The following is a 21,216-nucleotide window of genomic DNA, read 5'->3' on the forward strand; positions in this document are numbered from 1 at the left end:
CAGGAAATCCAGCTCATCTGTCCTCTTATGTAATGACTGGCTGACAAATTGTTTTATCTGCTAGTTCGAGTTTCTTATCCAATGAGTTATTTTAAATCATAAGAAATAAAATCCTATGTAGAAGAAAAGGTTTGAAGGAGACCCAGCAGCTCCAAAAAACAGAAGTGACAGCTAAACGGCCAATTAGAGAAGGAAAGCCCAAGCATTGTGATTTACAAAACAAACCCAAGACCCGTTTTCTCTAGCAGGCAATTAACAGTAGCCTCAACAAAGAAAATAGAGGCACTGTTCTAAAGCAAGGCAATACCATAGCAGGGTCCTCTCAAAATTCCCATCATTTATTTGTGATAAGAGGCCTCCTTTAAACTCAGGACAGGACTAGGACTCTAACACGTTAGAGCTTGTGCTGATATGCACATCGGATTTCCAACTGTGTGAGTAAAAGCAACCTGCACTGTCCTGATTCAGTCTGCTACTGGGGACACTCAGACTTTGCCCCTGTTGCGTAAGAGGCAATTACAAATACATTTCATTACCAGGCACAAGGACTTCTTTAATACCTTTAATCATTTATACACTGTAACACATTGCACTGTACTCTATTCATATGGACTTCTCCAGTGAGATGGCTTCATTTGAGATACCCCCGGACCAGATGATTTTTCTATAAAAAGCAGTGAGATTATGGCTAATTATTTCCTGCTGTCCTCTCGGTGTCTTTTCTATTCCATTAAACAAACAGACAGTGTTTGGTATATGAGTAAGAAATGTAGTGTAACAGAAAATATGTTAGAAAGGAAACGATTACTAATCACTGCTTTTTTTCCCCAATACAGCTAAAATGACCTATTTCCTCAGCTCATCAGCTGAGCAAACTACTGACTTCAAGATGTGAGAAACCATCATTGCTCTTTGGTTGCAAACACAATTTTGTTTCTGTAATGAATTCGAAGAGCAAATATGACCTAGGCTGAAAAAGCACACGAGAACTACAGTCAGCCCAGAAAAAGGAGACATGAATGGGAAGCAGACAGGCAAACCTTAAACATTTATTAACAGTTTATTAAATAACTTTAATGATTTAATATATGGAACTTAAGAATGCATTAGTTAGGTTAACATTTGCTGAGGACATTCCAGTCCATGTTAGGAAGTAAACTGTAAAATTACTCTTAAAATAAAACTGCACTGCTTTGGAGGATAAAAAGTTAACCAGAGCACTCAAGTGACTCCTCAGATGGAAATTAATTAAAGATGTAAGCGGCATGATTCATTACCTGGTGAAGTTAAAAAGTATCAACTACCTTATGAACACACCAAAAAACCCCAAATGGATATGCTTCTCTTATACTACATTAAACTACCTGGGTTTCTCAATATTTCCAGGACTGAATATTATATTGGGACAAATCATCACAATGTATTCTTTATAGTTTGCACTGTGAGACATACACTCAGTGTCCAAATGTTCTGATTCAGAAAGCTTTGATTTTGGCGTGGCAGGTTTTTGTCAGGAATGAGAAGAGGTAGTCCTCAAGCATCAGCTCATCTGGAATTTTCAAATGGCAAGTTAAAATCATATATTTACAAGTGGCTTTGGGGATTCCCTTTTACTCTTTTCTGACTCAAAAACAGCACTAAAAGTTTCTTTCCCTTAAATAAAGAATCTCTCTAAACTGAAGCAAAAGAGGAACACTTTGCAAAGAAAACATATAAAAATACAGAGTTCTAAAAAAACATTCTTCCATAATTTCATCTACAAGTTGTTCTCAGACCCATGGCATGGAGGAATGACCTCACTGCCAATAAAATCTAGAAATTCATTACTGGCAATACAGTTATCAAAACCCAAACATATTCCCAGGAAAAAAGAATTTCATATTGAATTAATGCTGCAATATATATCCAGCCTTGAGTTCAAAAGTCACAAACTTGCTTCAAAGAAAAGGACGCATATCTGACACCTAAGCATACATACAGGCTATGTCTAAATTGGCAGGAAATTCAGCTCAGCACAAGCAAACAAGTAAAACAAGGCAGTTGGACTAAGGCCCCTGCATCTCTAAGAGTTTCTGCTTCAGTCCAGCTTTAGTCTAGCTGGCTGGAGACTGAATGTTTCCTGTCATTGAAAATGGTTTGAAGCTGTCCATAAGAAGATGATTAGCTGTCCCTTAGGATGATGAAGATTTGGTGCAGTTAATCCAAAGACGCTCTTAGGCAACCACAAACAACTCCTGCTTCCCTCTTCTCAGTTTTTGGTCCTCTCCTGTTTTTCTCTGCTTCGCTCCAGGACACCATGGCTGTGGCATTTTAAGTTATCAACAGGACAAAGGCAGGTTTGCTGTATTGTAAGCATTGGAGTTTGGTCCTGTGTGGTTACAACAATGACCCACAGCTCAAGTGTTGCTAGGTGAGACAAACTCCAGCAGTAGGACAGAAAACACCTCCAACACAACTAGGGCTGACTTTGCCAAAACACCTCAGGAGTCAGGGGCTCTTTCACTCCAGCCTCACCCCAGACCCTGTCATCTGCCTACCAGGGATTTTCACAGCTCCCATCCTGTTGACTCTCCAAATAAGTGGAATGGTGCTTGGTCATGGGAACATTTTAGTACCGTTGCCTTTGGGAGAGGGGAGGCCTTGCAGCACTCCTCTGCTGGCCACTGCTCCTCTGAGGATCAGATGCAGGTATCTGATTCCTCACAGGGTTCCCACCTTTCCAAAATATTTGCCAACTCCCCTTGAAGGGGGTAGGTGAAAGCAACACCATAAACCTAAATGCCCCAGGGAAACTCAAATACAAAGAAACCTTCAAACCACCCCGCAAGTTTGAAAACGCTGAGAAACTTCTGCAAGGCATTTGGAAGGCGAATGCTTTCTCATCTTTCTCCCACTTTTAGGCTGGCAGAGCCTCGTGATTTGCCAAGGCCCGGCTCAGAAGGCAGCCGGTGCCCTAAAGAGCCTTCCTGCAAGCTCCCTTGGGCCACAAGCGCATTCCCTTGCCCAGAGCTCGGGCATACATCTTGAAAGATGAAGATGTGGCACTGCCAAACGTTCAAGATTTATTTATTTCAGGTGTTTGACCAGAACAGTTGTGGGTCAGCCACCCCGGCTGACGCCTCGTTCAGGACCCCCACCTCTCCTGCAGCCCCACGAGTGCCCCTGCCCCAGGCCCGAAGCCCACGGCCACGGAACGCCTTCCCCTGCCCGCGGCTGCAGGAGGAGGGCGAGGGGCGCGCAGACGGGGGAACCCGGCGGGGTGAAGGGGTGCGGGCAGGTGCCGAGCCCGGCCCGGCTCCGCCACGGCTGCGGGCGGGGGGCGCAGCGCGGCCGCTCCGGCGTCGGTAGGAGCCGCTCGGTGCCGCTCTTTCCCCCGCCGCCGCCGCCCGTCTGCGAGCGTGTGTCAAACCCACGTGCTCCGCCAGCCCGCCAGCCGGGAGCAGCGCCCCGCGGCCGGGCCCCGCTCTCGGCCCCGCACCGCCGCCGGCCCCGCACCGCCCCGCGCCGCTCCGCGCCGAGACCTCCGCCGGCGGCCGCGCTGCACCGCGGCCTGCGCCGTGCCCGCGGCGGCGGGGAGGAGTAGGAGGAGAGGAGGGCGGTGTTTTCCTGCGCGGCGCCGCGGCCGTCGCCCCGCCGCCGGCAAGCGTCAGGCGGGGGGGGGCCCGGCCCGGCCCTTCCCCTGGCCCCCGCGCCCCGAGGATGGCAGCGCTGCCCGCACGAGTGGCTGGCGGCGGTGTCCCTCCTCCTTTTTTTTCCGGCAGCGGCGGCGGCGGCAGCGGCGGCGGATCATTGTTGTGTGGGAGGAGGGCGGCGGGGACGGACTTGATCTCTCGGGTCTCCTGCTGAGGCGGCAGCACAGCGCGCCCCGCCGCCCAGCCAGCGCCGCGCCGGGCAGGGAGGGACCGGCCCGGCCCCCCGCCCGCTCCCCGGCTCTTTATTTTTAGGGGGCTCTGCTGCTCCTCTCCCTCGCCCTTATCTGCCCCCCACCCCCTCCCCGCCCGCACACACGCACAGGGACACGCACGCACCCTCCTCCGGTGCCCTTTCATCCTTCCCCCCGCCGTCCTCCCGCGCCGTCGCCTGCCGCGGCAGATGCGCCGCGGGTCACCGCGCAGCTGGGACTATGGTGAAATTTCCAGCGCTCACTAACTACTGGCCCCTGATCCGGTTCCTGGTCCCTCTCGGCATCACCAACATCGCCATCGACTTCGGGGAGCAGGTAAGGCAGCGCCTCCCCGGGGAACGACCCTCTCCCGCCCGCCCTCCCGCAGCGCCGGGCTGGCGCGGTCGGCGCCTCCGCCGGGAAGGAGAGCCGTGCCGAGCCGTGCCGAGCCGTGCCCCGCCGTCCTGCCCGGCTCATCGCGGCGGGCGGCGATTGCGGCCCCTGCGCCGATGGGGGCAGCGGGCGGCCGGTGCCGGAGCGCCTGCCCTGGCGGCCGCCCGAGAGCACGGGCTGCCCCGCACCCCATGGAGATGCCCAGGGAAGGACGGCGGGGTTTGGGTTGTTTTGGGGAATTTTTCCCCCTCGCATTTCAATATTATATAATCTGAAATTACATAATGCATTGGCCGGGGGCTGGTTGTGGTTTATCCCCGCGCTGACACGGCCGCTCAGGTGCAGCAGCCCCTAGCGCAGTGCAGCGCGGCTCGGCGGCGGCTGGAGCGGGGCGCGGGGGGAGCTGCCGAAGGGGCGCCGCGGCCCCCCCGCCCCGCAGCGCTGCCGCTGCCGCAGCGCTTCGGCCCCCGCCGCCCGGAGCCCCCGGAGCCCCCGCCGCGGCACCGCGGGAGGAGCGCGGCACCCCGCGCGGAGCTGCTCCGCACCCCCTCGGGGAGGGGGCGACTTCCCGGCGGGGCTCCGAGCAGGTGAACCTGCGGCTGCACCCCTGCCCCCGCCGGTGTTCTGTGCGCCTCAGCGCTGCTGCGGTCCCGTAGCGGTGTTGGTGACCTAAGGCTGTCCCCTGGCATGGGCACCGAGAAGATAGCCCGGGGTATCTGAACCTGCTGTCAGCCTCTCTCTCTGACATGCAGCCGTCCAGTTCGTCCTCCCAATCCCCGCTTGCTGCCTTTGCACCGAGAGCATGTTCGGAGCTTGACGTGCCCTCTCCTCTGCCCGAGCTATCCCCGCTGGGTTCTCGTTTGCCACTGCGCTGGGGTGCGGGGAAATCTCTGCCCTCACCTTTTGGTATTTATGACAGTCCAGGCCCTGGTCTTGTGTTAGGCTGCACCATATAGGACCTGTCATTACATTTTTAGTAGGATAGCGTACACTACTACTTACTCACGAGTGTTAAGCCGGGCAGCCACACTAGAAATTGCACCCTAAATAGCTTTATCCTTGTCCTAAGTCACTCCGTTTGGCTAAGAAGAATAGACACTTGCTCCCGTGTTCCTTGTGCAAAGATGTGAGAAAATTAGTGGGTACTTTCAAGCATTTGTAAAGAAGAAAGTGAAAGGAAAAATATTACACTGGGAAAAAATAGCTCACATTAATCATATGTTTGTCATGGCTGTGTCAATCGCATTTCGATTCCTAGTCCTTTAAATAAACTGCAATACTAAAAAATACAGTTCCATCGTTGTCTAACAACTGCATGCTTTCCTACTAAGTCAGTCTTCTATAAATCGTACGGGGGGGGGAGGGAAATCTAAATATAGAAATGACAAGGGAAAAGGTGATTTAAATGCTAATAACTATGTCATGTTAATAACATACAGTAGAAATTAAATTGAAAGCAGTGCATTCAGGAAACTGACTATGACAGGTGCATTCATACAGTTTGCTTCATACAAGGTCAGCCTGATTGAAGATAAATGTCAGTGAAGTCATAGGATTGGCCCTTCAGGAGAGTTGGGGTTATCCCTTGCCTCACATGGCAGCCTGGGGAGGTATTTAATTGAAAAGGGAGAAATCCAGCGTGCCAGAACTCTAGCTTCTTTCAGGAGCAGAAACTGGAAAGATAGTTTTTGTACAAGCCTTACCTACGTGGAAATCAGGAAACTGAAGCAGGGACAAAGCTACTCTGGGTCTGAAGGGTTCCTCTTACAGACAAAAGGGCTATAATTTTATTTTCCTCTATGTATTGCTTTTTGCACTTGTTGGACATTTCTGTTGGACTTGTGAGGGTGAAAGTACATTGATTAGCTGAGCCAGTCATCTTTCTGGTTTACAACATTGTAATAAGTTTAATGTCAGGGTGAATGGAAGCAACATAGAAGAATGGGTGTGTCAACAGATAGCTCTGCAAAGGCTGCAGTACCCCCTCCTGTGAATGTATCCTGCAGATAACAGAGATTTCTAAGAATTATAAGGGAAGTCAAATTTGCATGAAGTAATGGTACCTGCTCTGGACAACACTGTAAAAGAGACAGGAGAACTATAGGTCAGAAGTAAGAGATGACTGTAAAAAAAATTAGGGAGAGAATGGACCTTACCTCACCAGGGAATAAGAGATGTGTAAGAAATGCTTTAAGTCATAAACCCTTTTGATATATGGTATTCATACATGGCTCCCTCAAGTGGGGAGAGTATTTGGAAGCAGTGTTCAAAGCAGAGCCTTCTTAACAAAACCTTATACTATTAGATACTTGAGATTGAAAAGTGAGAAACAAAGAGAATTACACTTTTTCTCCTATAACCTCAAGAGGCTTTTCTGGTCTTTTTCTGGGTATTGAGTAGTTGTAGTCAATAATAAGCCTCACTAGAAAATTACCAGATCCTTGGTATGCAGCTGTCTCTAGGTTTCTTGCTACTTTAAGGGAAATTTACAGTACGGATAAAGAATGTTTGCAGGACATAGGTTAAGGCTGTCACCATTGCCCCACATAAGATGCTTGGTATGGCAAGTCTGTTTAGTTTACAGGAAGTAAAAATGCTGGCGCAGTGCTTAAGAGCTAATAAGCTCAGCTCTTGAAGTCACTTCTAGAACCACTATAGCCGGTGAAAAGCCTCCTGTTGACCCCTGGACTCGAAGCCAACAATGCCTTAGGACAAGGCTATATTACAGAGTTACTCCAATCCAGTGAGCTGACCTCATTTCTTCACCTCATAAGGTCTCTTAGACAAATACCTGTTTTCTTTTCCTGTACTAAAAAAGGTAGTCCTCATGCATGGCCAGGTAAATTACCAGAATATTAGAGAGATAAACTATTTCTAACCTACTTTGTTGACTTCCTTCTGCAATGCATTTCCAGTTTATTTACAGTGCTACATGGCTTTTACAAAATTAAATACTACATAGCTTTCTTCTTAGAGTATGGCCTCTAGGAAAAAACATCCCAAATATTATGGCTAAATGTTTCTTCTCCGCTCAAATATGTGTCTCTATGTGTCAGTGTGTCTGTGTGCATGTGCACAAGCCTATTTACATATTTTTCTCTAGGTATGTGCATATGCACACAAATACACACAACAGAACATTTTCGTACCAAGAGCTGAACACCAGCAGAAGAGAGATGATTCCTCTTATTCTGCCACTGAGAGCATTTAACTCTCAACATCTTACCCTGAGATTCACAATAATTACTGTTGTATTTAGAGCTCAGTCACTGGAGAGGAGAGTTTGTATTAAAAATTCTGGCTCCCTCGAAAAATGTTGGACGTACTTACTCAGAAATAAATAAAAAAATGCCTCCCATGTGATGGCGAACAACACAACCTCAAACAACTCAACCAGCAAATAATAGCATCGCTACCCTGTGGGCTCAAAAATCTGTCACCACCCACATCAGTTTTCCTTTTAACACAGCTTCAGAGCTGCTCACATATATTGTAGTGGCCTGACTTGTAACGTGTGTGTGCATTTGCATCAGCATTGTCATAAAGGGGGAGAGCTGAGGTGTGCATTAATTCACTAACTTTCTCAGAACCATGGACTCAACCCTAGGCAGTGTTAAATACAGTTTGCAGATGTGGCTGGTAACTCTCTCTGATGCTCATGGGGTGGCAAAGGCCAGGCAGAGAGCAGCATTTTGATCTCAAGGCCTGTCTGCAGTAGTCGTTTAATTATTAATGGCAACACTAGGAGGTTTTTTTTGGGGGGGTGGTTTGGGGTTTTTTTGCTTTTGTTTTTTTTTTGGGGGGAGGAAGGGTTTTGGGGTTTTTGGTTTGGGTGTTTTTTGGTTTGGTTTGGTTTGGTTTGGTTTTGGTTTGGTGTTTTTGTTTTTTTTTAACTTTGCAGCTATAGTGTAGCCAGCCCTGGGTCATTAGTTAGTGTTGCCGTCAGTAGCTGTTGGCTGGGCAGTTTAACTTGCCAAAGTAGGTGTTATGTATGCAGACATGGTGTTCAGTGGCTTGTGGGCTCTTGGAAACTAAAACTAGGCAAGCACAGCCCTGCTGCCTCTTTTTCTAGAGGTCACTCAGGTGCTCTGGTCCTGCAGAGAAGTAAGCATACATTGCCCACATTGTAGTGTTTGAGATCCAACAGACAAGCCATAAAGGAAACACTAAATGTTTTGGATTCCAAATTATTTTGCAGTAATTGCTGGGGTTTTTTTTCTTGTATTTGATTGGGGGTTTTTTGCTGTTTTTTGGCAGGTTTTTTTTACTTAAAAAAGAAAGTTGCCAGAAAAGGAGAACAAGTCATGAATAATGTATCAAAAAGAATTAGTGAGCTTATTGTCTGCCCATGCCATTTGCAAACTTGGTAGGGGGTTAAACATTTTGATTAATGCCTTATGAAGCTTGGTTTTGGGGTAAGCATTATTGTCTGGACGTTCAAAACAAGTAATGGGAGAGTTCACATTCCCAGCTGTTCACCAGGGATTTGTGCCAAGTTGTGTAACCTTTCCGTGGCACAGCTTCCCTGCCTTTGAAGTGTGCCTAGACACCTACCTGTATGTAGATGTAATGAAAATTCATGTGTCAGAAGCACTCTGAGATGAAAGGTGCTGTATGAGTGCAAAGTACTCCTGTTATTGATGTTGTAAGAGGTCAGGGACTCGTTTAAAGTGTGTAGGACTTTAGTACCATATAAACAAGAAAACTAGCAAGGTCTTATAATTGGTGTACAACATGACTGTATGTTATTACCACAACCACATTACTAATAGGGTATGCTGATGGAAATGTCCTATTTATTCTAAATGAATGTGAACTACACAGCATTTTAAATTAGATTTAGATGAAATTATGTTGAAGAAGGAAACATATCCAGAGTATACAATGAACAAATTTTTTGTTTGTTGTTACTATTATTAGCAGTGGTAATATTTTGAAGTAGTTTGTCTTGCAGAATGCACAAGCCAAATAGTAATGGTCACTGAAATACATCCAACTTTCCTGTCTAGAGTGAGCAAATCCAAGTGAGACCCTCTGTGAAGGGTTAAAAACCAAACCACACACACCTGAAGAAGTAATTTTCAGAATTTATACCTCAGTGCTGTCTCCAGAGACTTTTTTTGTAAGCAGCTTTACTTCCCTATGCATGCCAGCCTGAGCCCTCCAGCCCTAGCTCCTGAAGGGTCATCTGCCAAGCACTGGGGGTTTTCACAACAGTGCTAGGTGGGCTCTAGGCCACAAGGACAATTCATGAGACTATGCAAGAGATTAATTAGGCTTATATGTCTGTGTTAGTTGCAGCAGGAGTTAGACACCAGGCATTGCATTCACCACTCACACTGAGCATTTGCTGGCATTTCACAGCAAGCAATGCATGCTGAGATCTGGGAAGAAGTCAAAGATCTCATAAAACATTTGCAGATAAAAGCCAAATCTCAACAAAGCACTAATGTTTTTAAAGGTGACAAAGACTTACTCCTGGCAGCTAAACCAATATGTATTTGCATTTTACAGTTCTCAAGGTACAAAGTAAACAGGTTATGAAGAGCACTGGGGCTATCACCACTGGAGATTCAACATGGTACCAGAAATTATGAGAATGAACCTACTAATGAGGTGTCCATTCCCTGCAGCGTTCCACAGTGTAAATTCTACATTGCCACAGTGTAAAATACATAATCTTGAGCTAGGGCCTATGTTTTGCTTCATTTGGCAGTACTTTTGCTTTTTTCATCCTGCTCTCTGTTTCCTTCACAAAACCATCCAGTTCCCCACGTCCCACTTCCCATGGCTGTGTCAGCTTGGCTCTAAGGACTTCCCTGGACTTTCTTATGCTTCACTGTTAAGAACTGGCAGGTTTTGTACTTGATGATACCTATTAAGCATGTCTGAAGGGGTTGGCTGTCTATAGAGCTATAGAGATAGTTTATTTCCAGGACAGGTTGGAAGGAGGGAGGGGAAAACAACTCCATGCTGTACCAACCAGCCACTTCTTTTGAAGTAATTTAATTAATCTCAAAACTATACGTTCAGATGATATTTGTCCATGAGGTTGCTAGAAAATAAAACTTAGAGGTTTGTGGGGTGGAAGTGATTCTCCCTACTGGAAGACTAACTCATGGTGTAGGAGACAAGGAGCATTTACAACTTTGCCAAGCAGTCCCAGTTCCCAATCTCCAGGCTGGAGGGCCCCCTCTGGAGATACTCCAGTCATAATATCATTGGATAGCCACTGAAAAAGTGCATGGGGTAACCAAATATTTCTCATGTTTATTTCAGAGATGGGGAAATTGGCTTCTCCTCCTCATGCCAGTGAAAATCTAGAGGACTAAGACAGCATGAGGAATTGAAATCAGGAGTTGAAAATATCTCAAGCCTAATTTTAAAATGGGCTCAAAACTGAAATTTTGAAAGGGATTTGAACCACAGTGTTCTGCATCATGTTGAGAAATCCCTGAAGTTAAAACTTTTGGTTGTGAGGTGAACTGACCATTTGATTTGTTTTGGGGCTTTACTTGTTTATTTCTTTTGGCTGCCTCTTTCCAAAAACCAAGAAAGCTGATTTCTCTTCACATTTGCTTTGGTCTGAACTGATTTATTTTTAATCTTTGCTCATTTTGCTGCTGCCTGAAGAATTTGGTTGTATACAAAGGCCTATATGACATGACCAATCTTATGACTGAAGATAAGTGTCTTTTTATATGCAAAGAAGGCATACACTCAAGGCTCCAGCTCTGAAAGTGCAGATTCTATCTGTTCCTATCTTGATCCTAGACCAGAGATTTCTCTGTCTGAGTTTCGTCAGTTCTAAAATAGTGATGTGTTTCACAAGGCAGTTACAAAGTATATTCCTTCATATTTGTAAAACATGGATGTAAGTTACTGTATAAATAGAAAATTTAAATATATCTGCCAGCTCATGCAGAAAACTCCATGCAGAAAACTGAGCAATTCCAAACAGATTTTGCTTTGCATCTACTTTGAGAAATCTGTGATGTTCTTAAATAACATATATTATTGCTGAACTCAATTCCAGTTTAAATGACATATCAGAACATGCATTTCTTTAAAAAGAAATGGGGGAAATTTGTAACTATCTTAGATTTTAACAAGCTAATTTAATCAGCTACTGCTACCTCATCTTCTTTGTACTTGGAAACGTGTGGATTTTGGGGTAAGGGAAACAGGAATGTTAATATGTAATTAGATCATCAGATTGCACTTCCTTCTGCTTGCTTGATTTTCTACTGACATGATATTGCTGTAGCTATGCTTTTAGGCATCACCACTGCCTTTTCAGATAATAATTAGATAGACAATTAAAAAAGAATCATCATAAGAATAAGAGATGCAAATGACCCATGCATTTCAGTGTCCCAAACAGCAAAGCTCTGCAGTTCTCCCATCTTCTGTCTCCTCCATGGTATCACCTCTCTTTCTGATTTTCCACAGGACATCACTACCTTGCTATAGAGTTTTTCCACATGTGCAGTTTTTCTTGATGAGTTCCTTTCTGATGTAATGCAGAATAAAATAGCCTGCATGAAGCATTAACTAAGAATATTTCCGGGTTTAAATATGCGTTTTGTTCCAAAGAGGGCTGAAGTAGAGCATTGTTATTTGCAAAGACGCAGTTGATTCCACAGCCTTTCCAAGAGCATTCCTTAAAAAAGGGCAAAGGAAAAATACTGAAGAGTAAGGAGCAGTTTGTTGAAAAATAAGTGCCACAAGAGCATGAAATCTCAAGTGCCCTTTTAATTATTTTCCCAAAGATGATGCAAAAAATTCTCTGTTCATGTTTTGGCTGAAGTGTTGCCGTTGGAGAAAGGGTGGTCACTGTTGCCCATGTCCAGTTTGCTTTACTGATGTAGTGGTTCAGCAAGAGTTCAGCTTTTAGTGTTGGAAGTGAATAAACTGCAAGACACTACTTATTTTCAAGTGTTTTGCTTCACATAGTATTTCTGCATTGTTATGGCAGTTTTTTCCAACCCTTTTCAATTTTTACAGCCCAGAAAATTTTTGGTGGAGGTGCAGAGAAAATGAACATGCATGGGAGCTGGAGAGCATACATGTTTTTATATTTTTTCATTACCTGTTTCCAACTCCTCGTAAACGTTCCCTAAGGTCCAGGGTTCTGTGGGGCTGAAAGCTCACTAAACCAAAGCACGTGCTAGTCTGCTGACAAATACGTTTGAAAGTCTTTTGTCTGGGAGATTGTCTGTCTTCTGGCCTTCTTACCTATGTTTTGTGCTTAAATTAGTGAATGAAGTCAGATAAAGGCTACACCTGATCTTTAATGTGCAGGCATGGTTTTAGCCTGTGCTGGCTGAAGAATGCAGTGGTGCCTGCCAGCCAAGACTGGTTTTTTTTTCTTCATCAAGTCAGATGTGCTTCATGTGTAAGTATAAGGGGTGCAACCATGTCACCCAATGTTCATCCCTTGTTTTTTTGAAAGATGGTGTTTGACATCTACTGCCCTGAAAATGTAGGGATTATATCTAGATTTTATTGGGCTCTTTCCTGTTCACTTCCTACTCCCCCCTTCTTCCTTCTGCTGCATACCAGTGACCATTATCTTATTTTTGTAACCTCTCTGTTATCATACAGTAGCTGTTGTTCCTGTAGCCATGGGCAGCTGAGGTAGCTCTGATCCACCTCTGGCAGCTTCCCTCCTCAAGGCAAGGGCTTTCCTTGCCATAGCATACCAACATGATCCTAGAACTTGGCAGCCTTTGATCTCAAATCTGCTGTCCTGCAGATGCAAGACAGATTCTTGAACAAGTCCATCATTGCCATTTCCTCTGTCAGCATCTTACCAATTAAAAAACCTTTAGGCCATTTGAAAAGAAAATTAATTGTTAGCAGCATCACAGGGTGGGAAGACACTTCACATTTTAGGTTCTGTTGAGAGGGGAAGAAATGTCAGTTATGCAAGAGGAAAGATTATAGCAATGAAGCATTTTTAGCTTGGACGGAAAAGGGAGTTTGATAACCATCTGCAGTTGTATGAACTGTGGTGCGGTCATGAAAGAGAGGAAAGGGGAAACAAGGCTGGCTAGGTCACTGCTGTGGAGAAGAGTATAGGCAGGAGCAGTGAGAAAGATTGGGGTGGTAAACACAGTTTAAACTGAAAAGATTTCCAGATTATTTTCTAATAAAAAAGCAGTTTTCCCTCTCACACATTACGTCTTTCTAAAATGTGGCACAAAGACAGCTGATTTTTAGACAGCATTAGGTGGTGGTGGTGGTATTTTACATAGGCTCAACTGCATCCCTGAGTCACTGAAAAGAAAGAGTGTCGTGATCACTGTAAAGTGCTGCACACGGTGGGTCAAACCTGAAGACCACATTTGGTGAGGGAGACAAGCCACTTGAGAACCACATCCTCCTCAAAGGCATTCGGTGCACTCTAGAAGGGCATTGTAGTTATGGGCCCTTACTAAGCTGAAGTATAAAAAAGCCTGCAACTCAGGGGTGAGAAATTTCCATTAGTAATGATTGGTGGTCATGATACAGTTTCCTCACAGCACCCTGTTTTTTCACACGCTGCCTCCCAGATTCAGCATGCAGAGAGCACTTGCTAGGGAGAGAAACCAGAGCTACCTCTCTAGTAGAAGTATTAACTGAATCCCTGTCTTGTTCCCTTTAGAACCATGCTCTGGAAGCAGCATGCCTGTTGCTACCCGGCTGAGCAATACACTCTGATGGGGTCTCCCTGGCAGGGCTGAGGGGAAAAAATCCAAACAAAATGAGCTTATCAAAATGCAGGAAACTTTCCAATATAAGAGGACTGCTGAGATGTCCTCAGTGTGGAAATAGGGGAGATCTAAACTCTGCTTTTTAGCTGGAGGCTTGCTGAGCTTTTTAAAGGCATAAGCTGCCATGAAAGAAGACTTGGCAAGTGCAGGGGCTGTTTCAGTCCTGTGGTCCCATATGGTGTATGCCCACAGTGCTGCACACTCTCTTGACCTTTCTCACCTACCCTTTTTTGCCTTTCCAGTTCAGTTCTTTGGCTCCTTTGCTTGGTTGTCCCATGGGTGCTGGAGTGTATTAGTTACTCAGGCATCTCTGTGGCTTTGTTACCAGGCTGGAGCTGCAGTGCAGCACCTCTCCCTAACTGCTACCAGGGAGCCCATCCATTTTGCCCTCATCCTATTACTGGCTTGGGTAATTTATTCCATCAGTCCATCCCCCTTCCTCCTCCATGGTGGCATTTTGGAGATGACTTTGAACATTAGAATTATTTGCAACCCACTCAGCCCAAGAGGCCAGCTAATAAGATGAGTTCAAACCAGCCACCAGCTCTGCCCAACAGAAGTGAAAATGCCAGATGAGGTACTTGACATCTCTGGTCATTTTTCTCTGCTCTTCAGTAGCACATAACAACTGGCAATGTGGGCCTCCAAATTTAGTGTGACAGCACTGTCAGCTTCCCCTGTAGTTATGTTGGGTCATAATGATTTTGCAATCTTAAGTATTCACTTTAAAAGAGGAGGAAAATCCAAACCACACAACATTTTCAGATAATTAAAAACACCAAAGGTAGTCATCCACTGAAAGCTTTTTAGTCACAGGTAAACACATTTTTTACATGCTTCTTTAATACACACATGCACATGTACATAATGTGTTGTGAGCAGGAGCCTGCGTTTATAGGAGAATTATACACTGAGTGGTGCTAAAGTACTGTCTTGATTACTGCTGACTTGCAAGACAAAATGGTCAAGGAAATGAGATGGGCTGTAACTGCACATGTACCTGATGTGTTGCTTATAGTTTGACCCACCTCTGGTTACATGTTGCATGTGGAAATGCTGTTTTGTTTTTGAATCAATGGTTTTGTGCATGGATTTTATCTTTTCAAAAAGTGACCTTGAGAGCACTCCTGATCACTGCACCACTGTTCTTTATATACTTGTGGGCAGTCATTTTGCTTCAGAGTGTTTTATTTCAAAGCATGAAGGCATGACGACCTTTCAGCATTCACAGTCTTGTTCTTATATGAGCTTTCTGAGATGCAGTCAACGGTCTACTGGTTAGGACATGCTCCAGCATTGTAATAGTCTTGGGAAGAGCTTTCGTCAGCAGTGCCTTCTGGATCTAATATATAAGTAGTGTGGGGTTTTTTTGTTAATACTGTGCAGAGGCCAGTGTTTCTCTCTTTAAATAGATTTATGATAAATGACAGCAGGTATCCTGCTTGACATTTTCTTATTCTAGGCTTGACCTGCCGGTGAGCTTTGAGTTGCCATCCAGAAAAGGCCAGTGTCGTTGTGAGCTAGTTTTACCAAATCACAGCATGCCATTTTTGTCAGCTGCAAGCTCCTACCAGTTTGTGGGTGGTTGCATCACTGAGGAGAAAATAGCTAACGAAGGCACAATCATTGCCTCGGGACTTTGTCAAGGAAACCTCATGTGAAGTTACATATCTGTGATTTTGAGCTCCAAGAGTTTGGTCGTGCTTGCTGCCATCTGCAGATGTGGGGTCTGTTGTCTTCTGTGTGCACCCAGGGATTTGAAAGGGGAAATGAGTAGTAAGAAAGAGGGGTTTAGATCAAGCTCTCTGAAAGGGAAAAGCCATCTTTGGCTTCAGAAATACCAGAACATTCCAGAAGTCCTGGGTCATGAAAGCTTTTCACCACACTAGAAGGGCTGAAATGCTTACAGTAAAAGTGACTGCAGGGCTGTAATTTCATCACTAACAACTTGCTGAATAACAAGCTAGAATTTTTTTCCCCCATCATCCTGCTGGAAGTCTGAAGTAGACAAAAGAGGCATGCTAGTGCAAGTTTAGCTTAATGAGAAGGCCATCAGGTTCTGTATGACCAGCATTGAGATGAATGTTAAATCAATACTTGTCCAGCTGGTGATAAAAGATAACCTGCGCTTAACTGTAGAAATAAATGGAGGAAAAAATATGAGTCACTAATATCCTTGATCATTTTTCAAGAACAGAGAAGAATAGCAGCAGCATGTGAAACGAATACAGTCTCTTGAGAACTCTGAGTATGGAGTGCTGTGACAAGAAATAAGCAAATTGCCTGGACAGGGAAGTGGTTGTGTCTGCAGCCAGAAGAACAAAGAATATTTGAGTTTGTTGTTTCAGTTTTTTTCGCTCTTAACACACTTATAGCATTAGGGAACCCTAAGCACTGTTCTACTTTGCTGTTGACACAGCATAGGGGTGAGGGATGCACAGAGAGATTGGAACCATTACAAAAAGGGATTAGTAGCTGTTTTGCAAGAGGTTACTATTGCAACTTCTGGGAGCTGGTTTCAAAGGCAACTGAAATCATGAGTGTCTCTCGTTTGCTTTCCACGAAGAATAGTGCCTCTATAGTCTCTTGATGTTTAGAATCAAATACCTCTACAGTTTCCTTCTTTCTGCTTTGACCAGATAAGATTCTATAACCTCTAATCTTCTGTGTATATCCCTTTGTTTTGCAATTCCTTTGTGAAAGAAAGAAAACAATCATTGAGAAAGAGAGAAACAGAGTATAAAAATAGGGACCTGCACTCAATTCAAACCTTTTTTTTGTCTTCCACTGAATCCCTGTGTGGCAGTGCAGTGATGCAGCACCATAACCAACAGTCTGGTATCTGCAGCCTGCCAAGCTGAACCCTGAAGGATCAAGCATCATCAATCTCATCTTTTACTGTCTGTTTTTTGGCTCTTTGTTTATACATATTTATTTAAAACTGGGGATTTTTTTTTTCAGCCCTTGGCTGAGGCTTCCCATGCACAGCTGTAGTTCGTGGCCCTGGACAGCTCCTGTCCCTTCACCTTGTCATCCTACCTCCTATTTACTGCCTTTTTTTTAGTCCACAGTAGCCTGTGAGCTTCAAGTACTGTTTCTCTTCTGTCTCCTCTGCTTTTCCTTGTCTGTGCCTGTCCACAGGGAGCCTCTAAGGCACATCCCCTTGCTGTTGGCAGACAAACATCCCATTGTAAGTGCGGCAGCAAGGTGCCCACTGCCTGCCCCCAACAGATTCCTTCCTTGCAAACAAGAGGCCTGGTTCAGCAAAATAAATGCTTAATTAGAAATCTATTTTATGTTTGCAGGCTTTAAGTGTAGGCCTCACTTAAGCTCATGCACAGGTGTTTATCTCATGTGAGACAGCCAGACTTCAAATGAAGTATGTGAGCTTTGTAAAGCTGCAAGGCTTTTATCTAGCATAAGGTCCATGCTTGCCTCTTCATCCTCCAGACATGCAGTTGTGATACCAGGCAATGTGCTCCCCAGCTGTATGTGTTCCTCTTTCCACATCCCACCATGTCAGAGCCAGATCCAGGTCAGTCTGATTTGGATACTTTTTCTCTAGGACTGGCATGTCATAGTGCTGGTGACGCATGGCTGTGACTGCTTCACCACTTGACCTGTGGCTCCCTCTTTTCCTCACCCACGTGGCTTGTTTTGAATTCCTGCTAAGCATGATGCCGTGTAGGAGAAGCAGTGAAATTTTTGTCCCTGCATGCCAATGTCTGATGACACATGGTAAATGCCTGGTGTCTTCACTGGTGGCTTTTACAAATGAAGGTCAGGGTGATTATTCTCACTAAGTCTTAAAGCCAATTTCTGGATCACAGACGAGAATAACATTGCCTGCATTCCCCACGTGCCTGTTCATCCTGCTGGTAGGTCTCATTGCTGTGGCTGAGCAGGAATGTTTTCTTACCTGCACGGCCAGAGATAAAGATGTTGGAGTGCTGAGAGAATCTAATCTCAACAAAGCCCCTTTTGGATCAGAGAGCACTTCTGTTCTTTGGCATATTCTTTCAGAGATAATCCTTTGAGGAAACCTGGGAGAAGCACGTCAAGCTCAGTCAGTTGTACGTGGGCATGAATATAATGTGCAGAGAGGTCCAGGTGTTGCAAAGATGCTCACTGTAGGCTTCAGACAGAAACATGCCCATTGTGAACTTGTGCTTCACTCGAGAGACTTTGATGTTCCTGACCGTTTTTAACATTATAAATATTTTTAAAATGCTATATATAATTTGTCTTCAGACATTTTCAGGTCATAACTAAACTACTAGGCTTGTTCCAAATTAGGGATGGATGGCATGAATAGCACAGTGTGAGTCAGACCCATCACACGTTCTAAATTAAACTTGTGCTGAGCCAACATTGATCTTAAGACTCTTTCTGAAAATCTCCCTACCTTACAGAAATTGCTGATAGTGTTTCTACAGAAGTTGATAATGAAGAAAAAAATAAAGCAGAAGCATGGATGACAACTGTATGATGGGAGGACTCAAAACATGCAGCTAGGAGAAAGTATTCTGAATAAACAAGTTAGTGAAATAACAGCTTCAGTAGCAGGTAGGTTTTGCCTTGCCTAGCACTCTTAGGAGTTCAAATTGCAAACTTTCAATGTTGCTGAAGCAGGGTTGTCTCCTAATGAATACAGATGGGTGTTTCCCTACCTAGGCATTGCAAGCCGCCTGAAGTATTACCAGAAAGGGCTCCTGTTTTCTGGGTGGGGAAAAAGAGGAGTTATGAGGGTAACATAAAGATCAGAAGATAGGAGGTCTGGGAGGATTTATCTGATGATCTGTCCCCCTGTAGAGGTAATATATGCTTTAAGTGAGATTTCACTTGGGATACTTTGCACAGTTCTGGCCATACATACTTAAGGCAGGTCAGTTCAAACTAGTTCAAAAGATTTGGCAAAAGGAACCCTAGCTATTGATTTCTCCATTTTTTTTTCATCATCCTGTCTGAGAAGGTGAAATGGAAAGGTTTTGGTTTCTGTAGCCCAGCAAAGACAGGTAGAGTGTGATTAAGGTGGTTCTCTGTGAGGGAGATGGGATCATGTTTTCTGATGGGAAGATGGTAACCTGCCTGCAAACAAGAGGAAACTGAGTAGCAACATATGACTGTGAACAGACAATGAGTGCTTTTAAGCTGGAAATTAGGAAGGCTCGCGGCTACCAGAAGAATGAGACTCTGGAAAGAGCAGGGTCAGGAAAGCCGAACAACTTGTTTTTAAGATTACATTAATGAAAGTCATGCTATTGCAGGTGTGCCTGGAGCACCACAAAGGACTGAAGCCTACATCCCTGCAAGTTGTTTCCATTGCCTTTGTGAAGGGAAGATAGCAAACTTCTTAATGTATCTGAATATGCCATGGTTCTAAAACACTTGTTTTTCAATCTTTCTTCTTTCTTTAAAAGAGGTCATTGCTTTCTTGAGACCATCACAAACCCTGGTCTCTCATAGGAATGATTCCCAAAAATGCACAATGTCCCCTCACCCAGGGACACAGAGGCAGGGGGTTGCTTCTGCGGAGCTGACATTTCTGCCTCTGCTGCTGCTGCTGGCACTGGCAAACAAACGGAGCTCTGTTCATTTTCTGCTCCAGCAGAACAAGCAGGGGGTGGGGAATGGGACAGAAGAAGGATGAGCTCAGGGATGGACGTTACTCGATTGAATGAGAAAAATATAATGACAGAAGAAAATGTATATTCAGGTTCGAAAAGAAATTCATTCAATGATACATGTCAAACACAATTTGGAAGGGTTTGCTAATGCCCTTTTATTGCTGTTCATGGGACAGCTTATCTGTTCATTTTTTTCTGTTTTGCATGCTAATGATAAATCAAAGCTGATCGTCTTGTCATTGCCATTGACCCTGAGTTAGGACAATCTAAAAACATAAAATACCTTCCCTTTTTCTCATTGCTTATGTCTTCTCCCAATGTTCCAAATAGTGAGCTGCTGTTGTGATATGAAAATCCTTTTATAGAGGGAAGCATGCAGACTGTATTGAGAGCACTGGAAGAGACATGCTTATCTACTGTCGGCCACTTTGAAAGTCTCAGTCTGTATATTTCCATCCCTATGAATTGTGTTGCTTTGGTCCTTCTGAAAGCAAAGCAACCATTATTGCAGTAAAGAGAAAAAATCTATTACAAGTTTTACAAGACACAGTACTTTCAAAAATGTGGCATTTTAGAAGTTTGGACATTAAATTCGTTGGTCTCTGCATAACTGGGCTACTAAGAAGCCGTATTGGTGGTGGTGTTCTAGTAAGTTAAAAATATTATTTAAAAATGCTTTTGTGATGTCACTAGAACAATGCATGCTATAAGGAGAGCAAATGCTGAAACATGAGAGCCTTAACTCTGTGTCTGAGAGCTTCAGCATTTTCAATCGGGTGAGTCGAGGTTGAGGGAAAAGGGACTTTCATTTGAGTTGGGGGCTTCGGGATTCTTTTTAGTGTCACCACATACGTGCAAGTGTTTGAGCAATAATGAAGTACAATCCAGTTACTCTGCTGACAGCAAAGGGAAGCAAAAGGCCAGACCATGAGGTGTATCCTACCTGCTCTGACCTGTGGCCATCATCTGGACCTGCTCCTTCTTCAGCCCTGTTGAGGAGAAATGGCAATGGCCAGGGAGAGGGGTAGGCAAAATATTTGCTTCATTCTGTCACTGCTGTATGTGCAAAGAGGTGAATCCTCTGGCCTTTCTGAAGGCTGTTAGGTTGACCTTTTTTTTTTTTTTTTTAAATCAGGGCAATGTTCATTTTTCCACAAATAAAGTGGCAGATCTGTTTATTGTATACTTACATCCTAGACTCAGGAAGGTTGAGATCTCCCTGCAGCATAGCTGGAGGAGTTCCATTTTCATCTCTAATGATCACTCCTCATTGCTAGACTGATATATGGGAAAATGGGTGCAGTTTTGGTGTTTTCCTGGATATTTTCATTCACTGGATAGTCATTATGATCCCTGTAACCACAGATAGGTAGTACTGCCCTTAGAAAGTAGAAAACTGATTTTCTTTCTTCCCCAGCCTTTTTAAAAGACTGGTCTTTTTCATTCACTCTTGGTAGTGAATTAGAAACCTGCTGTATCATTGTTAACTAAGTGGAATAAAGACAGTCTGGAAATAGAAAGGGCTGCAGCCTGTGCAGATAGATGTCAGCTGTTG

General features: G+C 44.4%; 1 protein-coding gene across 1 annotated transcript in view; it reads left to right on the forward strand.

Moving 5' to 3' along the window:
- Positions 1-4,085: 4,085 nt before the first annotated feature.
- The window catches only part of ANKH (ANKH inorganic pyrophosphate transport regulator), a 105,563-nt gene continuing 88,432 nt past the window's right edge, over positions 4,086-21,216 (forward strand). Inside the window, exon 1 of the mRNA XM_085052123.1 lies at positions 4,086-4,219. Coding sequence (XP_084908249.1) covers positions 4,124-4,219 — 96 coding nt within the window. The 5' untranslated portion in view covers positions 4,086-4,123. The remainder of the gene's footprint in view (positions 4,220-21,216) is intronic.

Source organism: Lichenostomus cassidix, chromosome 2, assembly GCF_008360975.1.
Source record: "Lichenostomus cassidix isolate B80296 chromosome 2, HeHo_3.0, whole genome shotgun sequence".
NCBI lineage: Eukaryota > Metazoa > Chordata > Aves > Passeriformes > Meliphagidae > Lichenostomus > Lichenostomus cassidix.